Source organism: Erpetoichthys calabaricus, chromosome 5 (genome assembly GCF_900747795.2).
Source record: "Erpetoichthys calabaricus chromosome 5, fErpCal1.3, whole genome shotgun sequence".
Taxonomy (NCBI): domain Eukaryota; kingdom Metazoa; phylum Chordata; class Cladistia; order Polypteriformes; family Polypteridae; genus Erpetoichthys; species Erpetoichthys calabaricus.
Window position 1 is genome coordinate 126503755 of NC_041398.2, and position 19283 is coordinate 126523037.

A 19283-nucleotide genomic window follows, 5' to 3' on the forward strand; every position below is an offset into this window, starting at 1 on the left:
ATATCACCAATAAACCTAAGAACATGCACACATTTGGAGTGAGGATGGAAAGCAACATGTCAACTGCATACGGACAGAATTTCATTTGTATGCTATCAAGAGTTAATAAAAAAAAAGGGTGGCATGGACTAAATTGATGGGAAAAACTTATTTTTGCACAAGATCCATGTACACTAATTAATGATAGAAAAACCTTTAAACAAAAAAATGATTCAGTTCTTTAATCCAAAAAATCATCTATTGCCATCATCTCATGAACTGTTAGGCACTTACGTTGTTCATGATCAGCCCACATTTTCCTACATGAAGTCATTATGTTGAATTGTGTAAAAAAATAAGATGAAGTTAGACAAATCAAAAACATTCACATCCAAATTATTTGAATTATTATCTTATTGTCCTTTTGTAATTGGTAGGTGATGTGAATTTATATGAAACCAAGATGGACCATGACTGCTTACTTTTTTGCGATTTCCACTTATTCAGTTAAGTTATGGAAAAAGATATTGGCTGCTGGCTGCTGTTTAACCACTAATACAAAAATCTTTTTTTTTTTGTTTTTGTAAGTAAATTATATTTGTTATTTAGATATCGAGAATTTGTGCATGGAATAATGTGCATTGAAATTTTGTGTCACGATTCAGTTTTTCAAACGTGTTTCACTAATCTTGAGGACTACTTCACTGATTCTGAAGTGCCAATGCACATCGCTGAGTTCGCATTATTAAAATGCACAGAATATGGCAGAAACTACTGATCTTCCCCCATACTAATGATCGTTTTTTTGCAGTGCATTGAATTGGCGTAAAGAAACAAAGTGGAGATGATGGCTCTGCAGCTCGCAGTTGCGTACACTAGTCATGACGCCAATTTTCGTTATTGTTACCTTCATTATCAGTCTTGTCTAAATCTGTTTAAAAACAAGTAATCCTAACTAGTGTATGGCACTCCATGAAATATACCATTTCAAGAACATATTAAGGATTAGTTAAAACTGATATCCTACCTGAACGTAATCAACACGGTTGAGATTTACTTCCATTTCCTTTCCTGTTTTATATACGAAATGCAAAAACAAACGTGACTAGGAGATCACTACCGTGCAAAACGCAGGACGTTTAAACAAGAAGAAACAAAATGTTAGCTACGACGCACAGTCGTTAAAAGACCCACAGCAAATCTACCGAAACGTACTCTCATTATTTACAAAACATTTGCAGTTAAACCGTGCACTGATCGTACAAACATTAGGGAGAATATTGTTTTAATCAACATTAATAGCCTTTAAGTTTATCCGTCTTTGTTTCCATGGTGAGAAATGCTCCAGTTTCCGACGACGGGATTGGCTGAGAGACGCCGGAAGTCCCGGTACGCTGTAGTTTTCTCCCGTTTCTTTGGTAAATGCTGTGTTTTTAGTAATCTGCATCGGGATTGGCCTGTCCAACGGAAACACAGTACCGTAAATCAAGTTTATTTATTTTTTTGTTTTCAAACCCACTTAATTCAGTAATATGGTTGAGGCAGGTTAGCTGGTCTATTAAAAACTGACCAATTTGAATGCAGTTTGCTTTGGGGTGCTACGTGCCATACGCTGGATTTTGCTGGGCACCGTGACCCTTAAATAAATGTCGGCTTCCTCGCCACGACCCTTCCCCGAGTGGGTTAGGGAGTTGGATGGGAAGATAATTACTACAATAAATAGAAATAAGCAATCATAATACTAAATAAGCAGGCATACTTCCGACACGGCGTGATAGGGTAAGAAACGTGAATTTAAATAGGACCAAGCTTGGGTCCTTCTCAAAGCCAGAATGCCACGTTTACATTTGAAAGCGTCACCTGACGTTTCAAAAATCGACAGAAGAATTCTGATGATTTTAATCCTCTTGCAAAAAATTTGTAATGGTAAGTTACATTTTATTCGACTTCATGATTTGCACAGAACATCTAGTTCGTTTTTAAGATAACGCAATCGTCTCTTTAAATTGTCCAGAAAGCGACAGTGTACAAATTTAAAACGAAGCAGTCCATTTATGAAGTTCGACCTGACAGCGCTGGACACAAGCCAGGAACCAAACGTGGATTAGATGCCAGTCCGCTGTGGCACCAAATGACACTCACGCACAGGGCAAATTAAGTCACCCGTCAGCTTCTCCTGCACTTCTTTGAGATGTGGGAGGTAAGGCCAGACAGACAGATAAAAAAGAGTTACATTTATTTAGCACTTTCTCGATACATAAAGCACTTTACACAGACATTGGGGTGTCAGTTTAATCCCCACCGATATGTGGCATCCCCCTGGATGATGTGACAGCAGGGAGATGCCACCAGTTTGCCCACTACATATTAGCTGTTAGGTGGTGAAAGGGTGAGAGAGACCAGTAGCCAGTAAAGGTCAGAGGATGACCAGGTCATTGTGGGCAATTTAGCCAGGACCTCAGAAAACTCCATACTCTTTTTTAAGGATGCCTAAGGACTCTGAGGATACCAGAGTGGTTACTATGTAATTTTCAAATTGCTTTTTTTTTTTTTTTTTTGATTTACCCATGTATTTTGCGACACATTTAATTATTTATACTCGCATTTCGTGTTATTTTTTATTTATTGTCACATTTCACAGCAATTTTATTTATGTTCCCTTTATTAATTTATTTAATTTTATCCAAAATATTCCTCCCTATACTGCGGTGGGTTGGCACCCTGCCCAGGATTGTTTCCTGCCTTGTGCCCTGTGTTGGCTGGGATTGGCTCCAGCAGACCCCCGTGACCCTGTGTTCGGATTCAGCGGGTTGGAAAATGGATGGATGGATTCCTCCCTATATATTTGGCAAAACATAACACATGTCAAACACTTGTGGAGAGCACCAAAAGCCAAATGTGTACTCTGATGAAAGAATAGCAGCAACAGGTAGAGAGGCAAGGCTAAATATGTGATAAGGTCATTCCAGATAGATGGAACTCTTATTTGTCCCGAGTGAGGAATTTGGTTTTATGCTGAAGTTCAATAAATAGATTTGCACATACACACCAAAATGATTAAAAAGAAAGAAGACATCTGACCTGGCAGACCTACAGTGAGACAGTATACAGTCCTAAAGCTGTTGCTACAAAGGAGCCCCAGTAGTGTTTCTTCACACACTTCTGCTGAATAACTCATTGTCTGAAAGTCCTAAGTGTTAGTGTGTCAGTGAGAGGATGTGCAGCATTGTTCATAGTGGCACTCACTTTTGTTTTATTTCTCTCCTTCCCTACGATCTCCAGGGGGTGCAGAGTGTGTCCCAAAACTGAGTTTGCCCTTTTAATTAACTTGTTGATTCAGTGGGCCTTTTTTGAAATGATGTTACCAGCCCAGCGTGCCACAGCGCCAAAAAACACACTGGCCATCACAGAGTTATAGAAGATGTATGAAGGATTTGACATCCCAGATTAAAGGAAAATGGTCTCCTAAGTAATAAGAGCCTGCTGTACCCTTACATTTATAGTTCTTCTGTTTTCCGAGAACCGTCCAACCTGTCACTAAATGTGTACCCACAAGTACTTGTTGGAGTGGACCACCTCTACATCCACTTCTTGAACAGAGGCTGTTTGGTGAAATGAAAGTCAATAACCTGCTCCTTAGTTTGCTGATGTTAACATCTGGACAGTTCTCTTTGCGCCAAGAAACAACGTTCTTCACTCAATTCCTATACTGTGTCTCATCCGCCTTAAAAATACAGAATCATCTGAGAGATACTGTAAGTGACATGACCTGGAATTAGATTTATAGTGTAAAGAGTGAAGAGAAAAGGAGACAGGACTGTTTCTTGTGGTGTTCCTGTGCTGCTCATGTCCGTATCAGAAACACAGTCCTCGATTCTCACAAACTGCTGTCTGCCCGACAGATAGTCCATCATACAGGACACTATAGTTTCACCCACTTGCATATCACTTGAGTTTACCCCTTAACAGGGATGGCTAGATGGCATTGAAAGCACTGGAGAAATCAAAAAACATAATCCTTACAGTGCTACCAGCTTGGTCCAGGTAAGCATGAGCCTTGTGAAGCAGAGAGATGGTTGCATCCTCAACTTCATTCTTAGTCTGACAGGCAAACTGCAGTTGGTTCAGGTGGTCTATCACAAGAGGACTCGTATAGACCAGCACCAGCCTCTCAAAGGTCTTCATGATGTGAGACATAAATGCCACTGGTCTGTATTCATTAGGTGAAATGGTGCCTGCCTTCTTTGGAACAGAAACAATGCAGGATGTTTTCCAAAGCAGCAGTACTTTCTGGAGCCTTAAGGACAGTTTTCTGACCTTCAATACAATTAAAAATACAAAAACAACAAAACACAGCCTTGCCTGGTAAGCAAACCTCAAATACAAGTACAGACTGACTTTACAAATATACAAAAAATAAAAACTGTTAAAGAGTTCTACAAATGAAAACTATGCCAAAATCCACCTCTTTCTTGACATCATTTTTTATTTGGAGTTATATGCAGTGTGACGGATGGCCAGGACACCTCGATAGTGAAAGGACTGGGGGAGAGAGTTTATTCAGGACATTATTTACCCTGGGACACTAGACAGCAGCCCCCCTAGCATGGAGGCTCAACCCTGCTGGGGCCCGTGGCCACCACCAGGGGGGCACCTGAATGTCTGCTGAGCCCTGTTTTGCAGCACTTCCACCATACCTGGAAGTGTTACCGGAAGGAGGTCGTTGAACATTTGGAGTGCTTCCCGGTGTCCTATAAAAGAAGCCAGAGTCGGGAGGAGGTGGACGAAGCTTGCCGGAAGAGGCGTGAAGTGGGGAGGACAGTGAGTGAGACAAAGAGAAAAAAGCACTGTGAATTGTACTTTAATGCTTTCTACTGTGCTATGCTCTAGGGGACAAAGAAGTGCTTCCCAGCTGTAAATAAAAGTGTGTTGTGTGCAGTACTTGTGTCTCTGCCTGTCTGTGTCAGGTTAGGGTGGCTGTACACGCCCCTGGTTTCCAGACTGGGCATCCCAGATGGGACCGCCTGGCCATCTGTTGGCAGGAGATCCATTGTAAAAAAGTTCTTGTGGCCAACCTGACACAGCAGTGTGAAAAACTGCAGAGGCCCTCTAGCATTCTGGGAGAGATAATGTTCTGGGTAAGCTCTCTCCCCCGGTCCTTCCTCTATCAAGGCGTCCCGCTGGGTGAGGGCCCCGGCCGTCCACCAGAGCAGTTACTTTTAAACAAAGTTTATACTATGTAGGTCTCTTCTTCACACTTTGTATATTTAGCAACCAGCAAGCATTCTAGGCTCTTCTTCTTCTTCTTTCAGCTGCTCCCGTTAGGGGTTGCCACAGCGGATCATCTTCTTCCATATCTTTCTGTCCTCTGCATCTTGTTCTGTTACAGTTATAACCTGTATGTCCTCTCTCACCACATCCATAAACCTTCTCTTAGGCCTTCCTCTTTTCCTCTTCCCTGGCAGCTCTATACTTAGCATCCTTCTTCCAATATACTCAGCATCTCTCCCCTGCACATGTCTAAACCAACGCAATCTCACCTCTCTGACTTTGTCTCCCAACCGTCCAACTAATCCTGTCCATCCTTGTCACACCCAATGCAAATCTTAGAATCTTTAACTCTGCTACCTCCAGCTCTGTCTCTTGCTTTCTGGTCAGTGCCACCGTATCCAACCCATGTAACATAGCTGGTCTCACTACCGTCCTGTAGACCTTCCCTTTCACCCTTGCTGATACCCTTCTGTCACAAATTACTCCTGACACTCTTCTCCACCCATTCCACCCTGCCTGCACTCTCTTTATCACTTCTCTTCCACAATCCCCATTACTCTATACTGTTGATCCAAAGTATTTAAACTCATCCACCTTCGCCAATTGCTGTTTGGAGAAAATTAGAAGTAGTGTCAGAAGAAAAATGGTAGAAGAATAGTTTGCTTGACCTAGAGGAAAATATGGTTTAGAGGAGCATACAACAGGATGTACTAGATACATATAACTGGGTAAAATAGGTTATGGAAGTATCGAAGTGTCTAGATGAAAGAACAAAATGTGGAGGTGTCTTTACTCACTTGGCTTTAGACCGATAAGAATGAATATAACTGTTACAAAGTCAGAGATTTGAAGGGGAAATGTTTAATCAGCTGCTAACGTATACATTAAAGTACAGTCCACTTGAGTAGGCATGTTAGAACATCTCTTGGAAGAAGTATTTTGCCGGAACACATGGGGTTCAGATGAGCCATAACACACATACTAAGTAATTTGCACAAATCTCTTGCAATACCCAAATATTGATGAACATCTAGATACTCGAGGGCAGCACGGTGGCGCAGTGGGTAGCGCTGCTGCCTCGCAGTTGGGACACCTGGGGACCTGGGTTCGATTCCCGGGTCCTCCCTGCGTGGAGTTTGCATGTTCTCCCCGTGTCTGCGTGGGTTTCCTCCCACAGTCCAAAGACATGCTGATTAGGTGGATTGGCGATTCTAAATTGGCCCTAGTGTGTGCTTGGTTTGTGTGTGTCCTGCGGTGGGTTGGCACCCTGCCCGGGATTGGTTCCTGCCTTGTGCCCTGTGTTGGCTGGGATTGGCTCCAGCAGACCCCCGTGACCCTTTGTTCGGATTCAGCGGGTTGGAAAATGGATGGATGGATCTAGATACTCTGTCATACTAAAAGGAAAAGGATTAAGTGAAATACCTAATTTTGAGGACTTAGGGAAACCTATGCAGAACCAGTACGAAGACTTGTTAAGAACTATTAAGAATATAAATTTGATAAATTTAAACATGTGTTAATGCCACTTACACCAAATTAGTGCTGATGCTTAGAAACTTATCTAATGTGAAATGACAGATGCAGCAGTGCGTCCAATACACAGCACTGTGACAATGCTCTTGAATAAACATCTTTCAACGGCAACCTTCTACAGGTAGGTCTTAATCCAATTAATTAGGCAGACTAAGGTGCTATATAAATAAAATTTATTATTATTATTATTATTATTATTATTATTGTTATAAAGCTCTGGAACTGGTTTAACATTTAACCAGGTGACACAGAGTGGCATGAATCAATGCAGGATAACCTTGAATTTTCAGAGCAGCAGCTGACATCCTGTCAATAAAACATGAAACTGGCCTTTCCACCAAGATGCAATAGCATTCCATCGCTTAAAAACTTTCAACAGGGTCTTATCACCAGGCCAGTAACTGGCACTAAGACCCTGAAAGTTTTGTTGAGGGCATCCTTAGGGCATCAGGACTATAGGCAGAGCCTCAGGCCATTTCAAACCCGTCTCTGAACACGGTTTTAACAGTTTTTTTTTTTTTATGATTCCATTTATCGCATCAGCATTGTGGTAAGGTGTGACATCAGTCCATAAAGAACAAATGTCAATAATGACTAACACAGTCATAGCCCATAATAACTGTAAGATTATGTGCAAAAAGGTCTCCATAGTTTGGTGTAAGCAGAAGCTTGTTTTTTACTTTTCACATTGTGCTGCTGGCAAATCCTACACTAACTACAACGGTGTTGTGCTACACTAAAGAACACCGCATGTCCCCCTTTTTAAACATGCACGAGAAAGTCCATGTGAAGTCAAAGCTAACTATAAGAGCAGTGAACCTGGAGCCACTGGGCAGCGGTCAGAGGAAAACTATTGATACAACAAACTGATGAGAGCCAAGTGGCCACCCAGATGGTCTTGGTCAGCAGATTGTTGCAACACAAGTGTACAGTTAATACAAAAGGTCAGTTACTGGAGGATAATCTAACATTGTACTGTACAGTAATCCCTCGCTATATTGCGCTTCGACTTTCGCAGCTTCACTCTATCGCGGATTTTATATGTAAGCATATTTAAATATATGTCGCGGATTTTTCGCTGATTCGTGGGTTTCAGTGGACAATGGGTCTTTTAATTTCTGGTACATGCTTCCTCAGTTGGTTTGCCCAGTTGATTTCATACAAGGGACGCTATTGGCAGGTGGCTGAGAAGCTACCCAATCAGAGCACGTATTACGTATTAAATAAAACTCCTCAAATATATTGTGAGCAGGGCGGGGGCTGTTCGCACCCCTAGAGGATACGGACGCTCCTCTAAAAACACTGAAAGACTACCTTCACATTGCTCCCTTCCTTGCTGGGCCTACTTGTGGCTGCTTTGTTGCGCGATATGCTTCCCGCACGGTGCTTCGCATACTTAAAAGCCCAAATAGCACCTATTGATTTTTGATTGTTTACTTTTCTCTCTCTCTCTCTTGCTCTGACATTCTCTGCTCCTGACGGAGGGGGTGTAAGCAGGGGGGCTGTTCGCAACCCTAGAGGATACAGACGCTTGTCTAAAAAATGCTTAAAGACTACCTTCACATTGCTCCCTTCCTTGCTGGGCTTACTTGTGGCTGATTAGTCAAGCGATATGCTTCCCGCACAGTGCTTCACATACTTAAAAGCTCAAACAGCACCTATCAGTTTTTGATTGTTTGCTTTTCTCTCTCTCTCTCTCTCTGACATTCATACTTAAAAGCCCAAATAGCACCTATTGATTTTTGATTGTTTGCTTTTCTCTCTCTCTCTCTCTCTCTGACATTCTCTGATCCTGACTCGCACTCCTTTGAAGAGGAAGATATGTTTGCATTCTTTAAATTGTGAGACGGAACTGTCATCTCTGTCTTGTCATGGAGCACGTTTAAACTTTTGAAAAAGAGACAAATGTTTGTTTGCAGTGTTTGAATAAAGTTCCTGTCTCTTTACAACCTCCTGTGTTTCTGTGCAAATCTGTGACCCAAGCGTGACAATATAAAAATAACCATATAAACATATGGTTTTTATTTCACGGATTTTCACCTTTCGCAGGGGTTCTGGAATGCAACCCCTGCGATGGAGGAGGGATCACTGTATATTGAGTCGTCTTGAGCGCTGAATAATAGATATTCTTGATATAAGAATTGCAAAGTTGCTGATGAAAATTTAAATCATTTTATCAAGCCACAGACCATGAAATTCTTCTCATTATAATGTAAATATCTTAGGGACCCAATTAATAGTAGGAGTCTGGTTCGACTCGCTGGAGGAAGTGGTACAACAGAGGTCAATCAGGAAGCTGCTGACTATCCTGGACAACTACATTCACCCCTTGGCTAACCAGAGGAGTGTACTTAGTAACGGACCGAAATGGCTGTGTTATCTACTTACAGATAATTTGTGGTATTTGTACCTCGTGATCTATCTATCTATCTATCTATCTATCTATCTATCTATCTATCTATCTATCTATCTATCTATCTATCTATCTATCTATCTACATCCAGATACTGTTTGCTTTGAATCTTTTATCCCATTCTGGAATATTGTATAATGTATGGTTGCAAAAAAATATAGTAACTTCCTGTATAAGAAAAGGGTAAAAATGGGATTGTGTTGAAAAACATCTCTGTAAATTTAACTCACAATACAAAAATCCCTCAATGATCTTTTCTGATCCATCACAGCCCATTCGTGTTCTGTTCCTTTCTTCTATCTGATAAAACAGTTTAGGCCCATTATACTCTGGAATACCAGCTTTATATAACAGCACCCACAAGCTGTGAGATGCATGAACTCAACTTACAACAAAATAATTTGTACTGAAATTATTTCAGATGTAATTCATTGTTTTTGCTAAATTGTTTGTTGGGAGCTGTTGAGTAATGATTATTACTGTTTTCTTACATAGCAAACCTTGGGGTGCCTGAGGTGGAGGAATGAATTCAGACACCTTATACCACAGGAGAGGAAGAAGGGGAGAATTCTATATTGGCACATTTTGGCTGCTGTTCTTGTAAAAGGTGTTGGAAACAAATTAAAATCCTTTATTTAAACCCGCAATTGTGCTTGGACATTACTGTGTCTGTGGTTTGGAGCTCAGTGGCACCCCCTTATGGTTAGACTCCAGATGAGTGAGGTGAGGTACTGCTGGCTGGCGTGTGTATGCAAGCCAATTGAACTGGCAACCTGTGGCGCTGAGCATGGCAGAGGTGTTGCTAAAAAAGTCGAGTCCTTTTTAGGTGGTACAAGACAAAGTACCTTTGTCCCTGGCTATCGTTTCAGTTTATATCAGGTGTGGCGGGCCTGGCCGGGACACCCCTTCTACATATGTACCAGTGGAGCAATCATGGGCTTCTCAGTACCTCCCCCGGGATGCTTGGTGGCAGTCTCCCTGGCTGATGATGGTGCCTCAGTTTCCTGCAGGGCTCCATGGGAAATGGAGTTCTCCACAGCCCTGTTGGGATCTGGGGTGGCCACCAGGGGGTGCTGCATGGGTCCCTGAGCCACCGTGGATGACTCTGCAGCCCTGCCCGGAAGTGCAACCAGAAACAGGTGATCAAGCACCTGGAGCACTTCCAGGTGGGCTATAAATGGGACCAACAACCACCACTGAGGAGCCAGAGTCGGGAGGTGGAGGACGAAGCTAGACGGTAGGAGTGGTAGTTCCAGAAGAGTGTTTGTTGTGGTTACTGTGCTTACTTGGACTGTGTTGTGGCTGGGGGGTTCACGGGGAAGATGTGCCCTCCAGCTGAAGTCTTGTTGTGTTTTACACGTGCCTCAGTGTGAGTCTGTGCCGGGTCGGGCGCAATATAGCGCCTTGTATCACACAGGACAAAACACACTACTCCCAAGTGTCATCATCATGACAGCTCCATCTGCACTCAGTATTTCAGCTCTCATACTGCAAATACATCTCATGCAGCAGTTATCTTGTCTTGTGTTTTACCCGAGTGTTCGGATTAAAATGAGGTCTTTTCAATCACATGTGTAAGCATAGCACTATCAATCTTTATTTTCTGTAGCACAGTTTTGTAAAACACCATAAAGAGGTGCTTCTCTAAGAAGACAAGATTATAGCATAGCATCTAATTTCTGCTATGCAATGCATTGCCCAACCGGTTTTCTTCATAGGACAAAAGGTTAGGTTGCCTTACTGGGCTTTCGACTCTGTTTCAGCCAGGTAATTATCCATAGCTTGAGTACTCTCTTTCTCAGCCTTTACAGCCATTGGCAGAAACAGTTTCCTCTTCTGCTTGATCAGCCATTGGAGTCTGAAAGCACTTTGAGCTACAATATTTGTATGAAAATGTGCTATATAAATAAATGTTGTTGTTGTTGGGTGGACAACTGGTGTGGGGTTCTGGTCTTGGGGCCTATCTGAAATCAGTTTTCCTTCTCCTAGGTGGATTGCCAGCCAAGAATTACGAGCTACATCTGCCTGGGGAACTCTTCTAAAGCAGGAGCAAAAAAACAGAGTGGCATGAGTTCAGCAATGGCCAGGACTGCCTCAATAAGCTAAGCAGAAGGAGTCATATCACCACCTTCTACCTCAGAACTGGGCACTGCTGCTTCAATAAACACCTCAACATGCTGGGTCACAGTGATTTGGCAGGGTAAGGTTCAGACCCCTGAGCACATACTCCAAATCCGTTGTCATTTGCTGACAATGTGAAGCCTTTTGTTGACCACAGGGTGCCAGCCTCCTTATTAAGCTTGATCTACAAGACAGTGGAACTCCTAGAAGCCACTGGCTAAAATATACAGACACGACCATGACAACCAGTGGTGTAGCTAGGGGGGGGCAAGGGAGCACATCTGTCCCCGGACGCAGCATCCAGGGGGCGCCAAATTGATGTTTCTTTCCCTTCCCCATTGCATTTTGGCAAACAGGAGGGGCGCGAAATCTTCAGTTGTCCCCGGGCGCTGAAAACCCTAGCTGCGCCTCTGATGACAACTGAACGTTGACACATTTAATTTTTAATACAATTTTTCTTTACTTCATGTATTAAATCATCTCTATCAAAGTAATAAATGGTTTCCAGATTTTATTGTGATTTGTTATTTTTCTGAACATTTCCTAGATTTCTGATTGCAGAATGAAATGAGCTTAAGTACATCTGAATCTAGTGAGCTAGAAGTTTGACTGCTCAAGTACCCCACAAGGCAGCTGTTAGAATGGGACAGCAAGTCAAGTCAAGTCAAGTTGCCGCACCCACTACATGACGAAACAACTTGGGATTCCGGTTGGCAACCCCCCAGGCAGACACGCAGTCCAGTCCCACCCTCTGAAAATGACCCTCTATCTGCCACAGTCAGGTGTTACGTGGGCGACCCCTTGGCCTGGTCCAGCCACTCGCATCCTCAACAATGGGGATTCTACAAGCTGGATCACCTTCTGGGAAATGCACCACATGGCCGTAGTGCCGTAACTGACGCTCCCTCACAATGCAGGTAATGTGCCTCATTCGGGACTCCATGAGCAACTGCTCATTCGACACAATGTCAAACCAATGGTACCTAAGGATTTTCCGGAGAGACACAGTACCAAAGGGGTCCAGTCTTCATCTCAGGTCACTGAATAGCGTCCATGTCTTGCAACCATATAGCAAGACAGGAAGCATCAAGACTCTAAAGACTTGGACCTTCGTCCTTTTGCATAGATATCGGGAGCACCACACACCCCTTTCCAGCAACCTCATGACCCCCCATGCTCTCCCAATCTGTCCACTGACTTCATAGTGACATGAATGTCACTGCCAAGGTAAGTAAACCTCTCCACAAGGTCGACACTCTCTTCACAGACAATAAAATGTTTAATTTTGCCCGTAACTTCTATACGTCACACATTTTAGTCCCTCCCACCCGTTCAGGCAAAAAGTGTGCTTCACAGGTCCAAAAATATTGTGACGTACTGTAATTAATGTTTTCTGTTCCCTCTGTTTAGGGAAGGCTTCGTGTTTTTTTATAACTACATAGAAAGATAGAAGGTGCATGCGCAAGGGGAAGGTGGAGACAGGAAGGAGGGGGTGTGGTGGGGGTGTGGGTAGGACCCTAAAGGAAAGAAAGGAGCGGAAGGTTTTTTATGGCTGTTCTGTCCAGTATTGTTTAATAAACTCAGCATTTTTGGAGCACCACGTTTTCCAGCACTTGTTTTGTGTCTCACCCTCCCTAGTCGCTACAGTGGTGTCAGGAGTGGGACGATGGAGCGAACTCCCATAGCGACTACCAGAGTGAACGAACAAGAAATACAAGACTTAACCGCATCTTTTAGACGGGTCCTTGGGGAAAGTGCACAGCGCCCGGCTATGCTGTCAAACGTATGGGATGCGCAAACGCCACCTCGCCGCAGCGTTAACACGGAGCCTCAAGTACACGATGCAGTGAGTCATGAACACATGGTAACAATAGAGTGCGATAATGTTTTGCAAGGAAGTTTCTGGGGACAAAAGCGAGAGCCAAGATACGATGTGGTACACGTGGCAGATGAAACGAGACGCATTTACGAGACACCAAGCCCGCCCAGCCAGGTTGCAGAGCTTCAGCGAGGTACGTTGCCTATAAATCCGGATATGCGGAGCAATGAATGGAACAACCCGCCGCGGGTGTTTTCGAAGGTGGCCCAAGCCGAGCACGGACCTGACGGGTTGCAGCAACAGATGTCAGCATGTGAAGGTCAGCTACCTGCGGAATCTAATACTGCATGGAAGAATCTTGCAAGAGAAGGAGGGGCTTACATGCAACAGGCATCAGTGGATCGTCATATCAAAGTAGGGCGCTATGACGGTAAGAGTTCATGGGAGGCATTTCTAGCCCGCTTCCAGTTAGTTGCTCTAGCCAATAGTTGGAATCCGCGAGATCAAGCTTTGAACTTGGCCATATCCCTTGAGGGTGAAGCATTGCAAGCACTAACTGATCTCAGAGTAGAAGACAGACTCAACTTTAAAGCACTGACCAATGCACTTGAATGGCGTTTTGGAAAGAGGGAATCTGAAGAAGACCTGCGCAGTCAGTGGGCCAGCAGGGTCCGTGATGAACAAGAAAGTTTAGGAAACTTTGCTGCTGATGCTCAGGCATTAACTAGAAAAGCCTTCTCTCAATTCCCTCCAGCCTCTCAGGACACCTTAGCCACAGAGGCATTTCTGAGGGGATTGACACCTCTTCCCTTGAGACAGCACGTACGCCTGGCAGCCCCATCTACCTTGGAACAGGCTCTACAGATAGCTCAGAGAGTGGAAGAAGTCTTAAAAGAACCACCACCTATTAGCGGTAGCAGTTTACACATGATCAAGAGCCAGCAGCTGTTTCATCAGGCCCGGGGAGCACAACCTGTAGAAGACTTGCCACAGAATTCAATTACAAGATCAGGTAGCCAAGAAGGCCGTGGGCGAGTTGTGTCAAACTCTCGTTTGTGTTGGCGTTGTGGAAGGGGTGGCCATTTAAAGAGGGACTGTCCAGTAAAAGATGAACAACTGCCGGGAAACACTGGGGGGCCAGCGTAGATGGGACAGCGCTGGTCCCTAAAGTCGTCCCGAGGAACAATGAGGGATTGTTACAAAAAGTCACAGCAGAGGAGTTCCATCCATCTGGTGAGCTGGAATTCCGGGTGGGGCAGATAGGTACAGGGGCAAGCTGCTATGTTGCCATCCATGTTGAAAATAAGCCCTGCTACGCATTGGTGGATACTGGTTCTACAGTTACACTTGTACGCCCTGACACCCTCCCACGGGACTCCAACCTCGAGCCCACTACAACACACTTGAGTACAGTCACTGGGGAGGAAACGCCAATGATTGGAAGGTTGAAAGTGAGGATGGAATTGGCTGGTTGGACCGGAGAACATGAAGTCTGGGTAGCTGCAGTGGAAGATCCATGTATTCTGGGGCTGGACTTTTTGCGGAACCTTGGTGCCAGTATCAATTTACAGACAGAAACTCTGCATCTGGCTGGGGGTTTTATCCTACCCTTAACCTCTTCCTCGGGATCTTTGGAGAGCTCAGCCATGGTTGCTGTCTCAAGCTTGGTCCAGCCTCTCACACCTCAAAACCAATCTACTACCATAAAATCACCACACTTGGATGCCCTTTCTGCTGTACAATCTCATTCCAGTCTCTTGATGGGGGCAGCACCAGAACCTCCACATTGTCCCATTCAGGCAGACAGGCCTTCATCAAGCTGCAAAGAAACTGGTGTACCTCAAGTGTCAAACATTATTCAAGCAATCTGGGAGGCCAATATGGAGGGGCTTGATTTTGTACAAGGCCAGCGCCTGAAGGCACTCTTAATAAAGTATGAGGATTGTTTTGCTACCAATTCAGTTGATGTAGGACAAACCCATCTAGTCCAGCATGATATTGTGACTGGTGATGCCCTCCCTATACGGCAGACTCCACGCAGAATCCCCTTGGGCCGGCAGGAGGCAGCAAATCAGATCCTGGAAGAGATGAAGAATGCAGGTATTATTGAACCTTCTGAAAGCCCTTGGGCCTCCCCAGTAGTAATGGTAAGAAAAAAAGATGGCAGCTGGAGGTTCTGTGTTGACTACCGACGGCTAAATAGTGTCACGCTTAAGGACTCCTATCCCCTACCCCGGATTGATGAATCTCTTGAACTGGTTGCTGGGTCTGCCTGGTTCTCCTCATTGGACCTTCGCAGTGGGTATTGGCAGGTGGCCCTTACCCCGCAGGCGCGACTTAAAACTGCATTCTCTACAGGGCGAGGTTTGTGGCAGTTCCGGGTCATGCCCTTTGGACTATGCAATGCCCCTGCGACTTTTGAACGCTTGATGGAACGAGTACTTGCTGGGATTCCACCTACACAGTGTTTGGTGTACCTGGACGATCTCTTAGTACATGGGAATACTTTTGATGATGCACTTAAAGCCCTAGAGGATGTTTTACAGAGGATACAGAGTGCAGGACTAAAGCTTCACCCACAGAAATGCCACCTGATGCGAAAGAAAATTTTATTTTTTGGGTCATGAGATCAGCCACGAAGGTATAGCCACTGAGGAGGGAAAAGTAAATGCTGTTAAGCAGTGGCCAGAACCGAGTGACCGACGTCAAGTTAAAGAATTCTTAGGCTTGGCCTCATATTACCGCAGGTTTATCCAAGGATTTGCCACAATTGCAGCACCTCTACATAATCTCTTGCACACAGATGTGCCTTATCACTGGACAGAGGAATGTCAGGAGGCATTTAGTGGCCTTAAACAAGCCCTCAGCCAGGCTCCTGTTTTAGCTCCTCCTGACCTGAAGTTGCCTTTCCTCTTGGACACTGATGCAAGTAATGTGGGCTTAGGGGCAGTACTTTCCCAGACACATTCAGATGGTGAACGGGTGGTGGCCTATTATAGTCGGGCATTGTCAAAAGCAGAAAGAAACTACTGTGTGACTCGCCGGGAACTCCTGGCTGTAGTTTCTGCAGTTCAGCATTTTAAACATCTACTATGTGGGCTTCCATTTGTCATCCGCACGGATCATGCTGCTCTACAATGGCTGCTGACATTCCGAGAACCCGAGGGACAGGTTGCCCGATGGATCGAGCAGCTTCAAGCATACAATTTCTGTGTGGAACATCGAGCTGGACAGCGTCACAGCAATGCAGATGCTCTGTCCCGGAGGCCGTGTGCAGCCGAGGGTTGTGGTCATTGTGATCGTCAGGAAGCCCAGGATGCTGAAAGAGCAGTTGAGACAAGTCCGGAGTGTCGAGCCTTAAATTTGATAAACATGTTCATAAATTGGGAGGGCCGACAGAAAGAAGATCCAGCCCTACAATTGATCATTCAGTGGTTAGAGACCCAGCGTAAACCCAGTTGGGTAGAGGTGGCAAAAGAATCCCTGGAAGTGAAGGGCTTGTGGGCACAGTGGGACAGTCTTGCTCTACAGGATAGGATTCTAATGCGGTCCTGGTGCGTACCTGCCACAGGTGAACTGCAGTGGCAACTGGTGGTTCCAAAAGCCCTCAGGGAGCAAGTTCTTAAAGATCACCATGGGGCCCCAGGAACTGGGCATTTTGGCATAAGAAAAACTTTACGCCGGATACAACAGAAATACTACTGGGGTCATTGCCGGAGGGATGTAGAAGATCACTGCAGGAGGTGTGATGTATGTACAGCCCGGAAAGGCCCTCCCGGACAGTCCCACGCGCCCCTACAGCAGTATCAGGTGGGAGCTCCCATGGAACGGGTAGGTGTTGATGTGTTAGGCCCTTTTCCTAGGTCAGAGAAGGGAAACCGGTATGTTCTTGTAGCAATGGACTACTTTACAAAATGGCCAGAAGCTTATGCCCTTCCTGATCAAGAGGCTGTGACTGTTGCCCAGGCACTTATTGAGGATTTCTTTAGCCGTTTTGGCATCCCAAATGAACTTCATTCTGATCAGGGGCGCAACTTTGAGTGCCGGGTGTTCCAGCAGATGTGTCAGCAGCTGGGGATCCAGAAGACTCGGACTACCCCTTTACACCCACAAAGTGATGGATTAGTGGAACGGTTTAATCGGACTCTGGGTGTCCAACTTGCACTTTTCACATCCCACGGTCAGAAGGACTGGGATGACCAATTACCACTTATCCTCATGGCATGCCGTTCTGCTGTCCAAGAGTCTACTGGGTGTACACCTGCACTCTTGATGCTAGGACGGGAGATCAGGACTCCCCCAAACCTTGCTTATGGCTTTCCCCCTGATTCGCTCTTTCCTTGCCCAGGTCCCGAATATAGCCGCCGTTTGCAAGATAGACTGGAGAAAGCCCATGCCTTTGCCAGGGACCAGCTGAAGGCTGCAGGGGAGCGACAACGGCGCAACTATGACATCCGAGCCCAAGGAAGGCACTTTCGAGAGGGAGAACAGGTCTGGGTATACCGCCCTCGGCGTCGAAGAGGGCGTTGCCCAAAGCTGGATAGCCCATGGGTAGGCCCCTGTCAGGTCCTTGCTCGCCTAGGGGAAGTAGTTTATCGTGTACAAATTGCACCAGAAGGGAAGAAACTTGTTCTTCATCGAGATCGGCTTGCACCATATTTAGGTGCCCATTTAGTTTCTCCTTCAAACATGGATCCCGAAGATGCCCCACCATTGACTCCCATCCCTATTCCAATTGAAAGCACCGGTTCAGGGGAGCATAATGATGGCAGATCTGGATCTCAGGAACATGTCCCTCCACGGCCCAGACGCAGAAGAAGGCTACCAAAACGTTTATTGGATTTTGTGATCCCTCGGGGCGAGGGACTGGGGGGGGGGGGGGGGGGGCAGTGTGACGTACTGTAATTAATGTTTTCTGTTCCCTCTGTTTAGGGAAGGCTTCGTGTTTTTTTATAACTACATAGAAAGATAGAAGGTGCATGCGCAAGGGGAAGGTGGAGACAGGAGGGGGGGGGTGTGGTGGGGGTGTGGGTAGGACCCTAAAGGAAAGAAAGGAGCGGAAGGTTTTTTATGGCTGTTCTGTCCAGTATTGTTTAATAAACTCAGCATTTTTGGAGCACCACGTTTTCCAGCACTTGTTTTGTGTCTCACCCTCCCTAGTCGCTACAATATATTTATACAACCCGCTCAGGAACTGGAGGTCTAAATAGGTGGCCATTAGAGTCAACTCCACACACTTGGAGGCACCAGACTGCAGAGATACCAAAGGCCAAAGATCAAACAAACCAGTGACAGCATCAGTAATGAGCAGATAAAACCCCATGAAACTTCTTCCTGAGGCCGAATGGGCCAAAAAATAAGTTTTGAAATTCTAAAATGGTGACATCTGGTGGTTTACAGAAATCATAGCAACCATGAGATGAAGGCAGATGAACTTGTGGAGAAAGAACCTGAACAAGCCCTCGTTGATTAATAGTTACAGTCGGACAGGTGCATTAAAAGCCTGTTCGGTTGAATCTTATGATTATCGAGTTGTCACTGCAATTATGCAATACTTGTACATGTTAGTATGGGCGACAAGTTGCTATTACACACATTGTTGCACCGATCCGTGCTCGTATTCACATAAATATCTTTTCTGTATAAAATACGACTACAAGTTTCACATTCTCTTTCACAGCATACGAAGCAGCACAAAGCTTCGAAGAGATCAGAGCTCTCCCGGTGTGACTGTGACGTCCGAAGCTTTGGACGTCGTCCGTCGCGTGGTAAAGACGCTTCGAAACCGTGGGCTTCATTAAAATTATACAAGCTTCGAAGAGTCGGTGTTTACAGTCCCGTTCCTTAATATGATGGTCTCGTACGCTGCAGATATCTTGTCTGTCTGTTGTCGCGTATACAGGAAGGCGATGAACATTTGCTAATCGTATGTTGTAGCAAACACCAACCAAGAAATCTCACCGTCAAAAGGACTTGTCCGATAACAAAATGAGCATCGGAGTCACTAAAGAGAGATTACTGTGTTTATTTGTACGATTAAAGCTGCCCGCCCTGCTTTTTATATTTTTTAGAGTGCATTTTTCGTAGTATTGTAAACACATCCAGATACAAGGATAAAAACACTCAGAAATACCACTTTTACGAGCA

General features: G+C 44.9%; 1 protein-coding gene across 1 annotated transcript in view; it reads right to left on the bottom strand.

Annotated features, from left to right (window-relative positions):
- Positions 1-1327, bottom strand: part of bbs7 (Bardet-Biedl syndrome 7) — a 48045-nt gene extending 46718 nt beyond the window's left edge. Inside the window, 1 exon segment of the mRNA XM_028802012.2 lies at positions 1007-1327. Within this exon segment, the coding sequence (XP_028657845.2) occupies positions 1007-1042 (36 nt within the window). The 5' untranslated portion in view covers positions 1043-1327.
- Positions 1328-19283: the final 17956 nt, after the last annotated feature.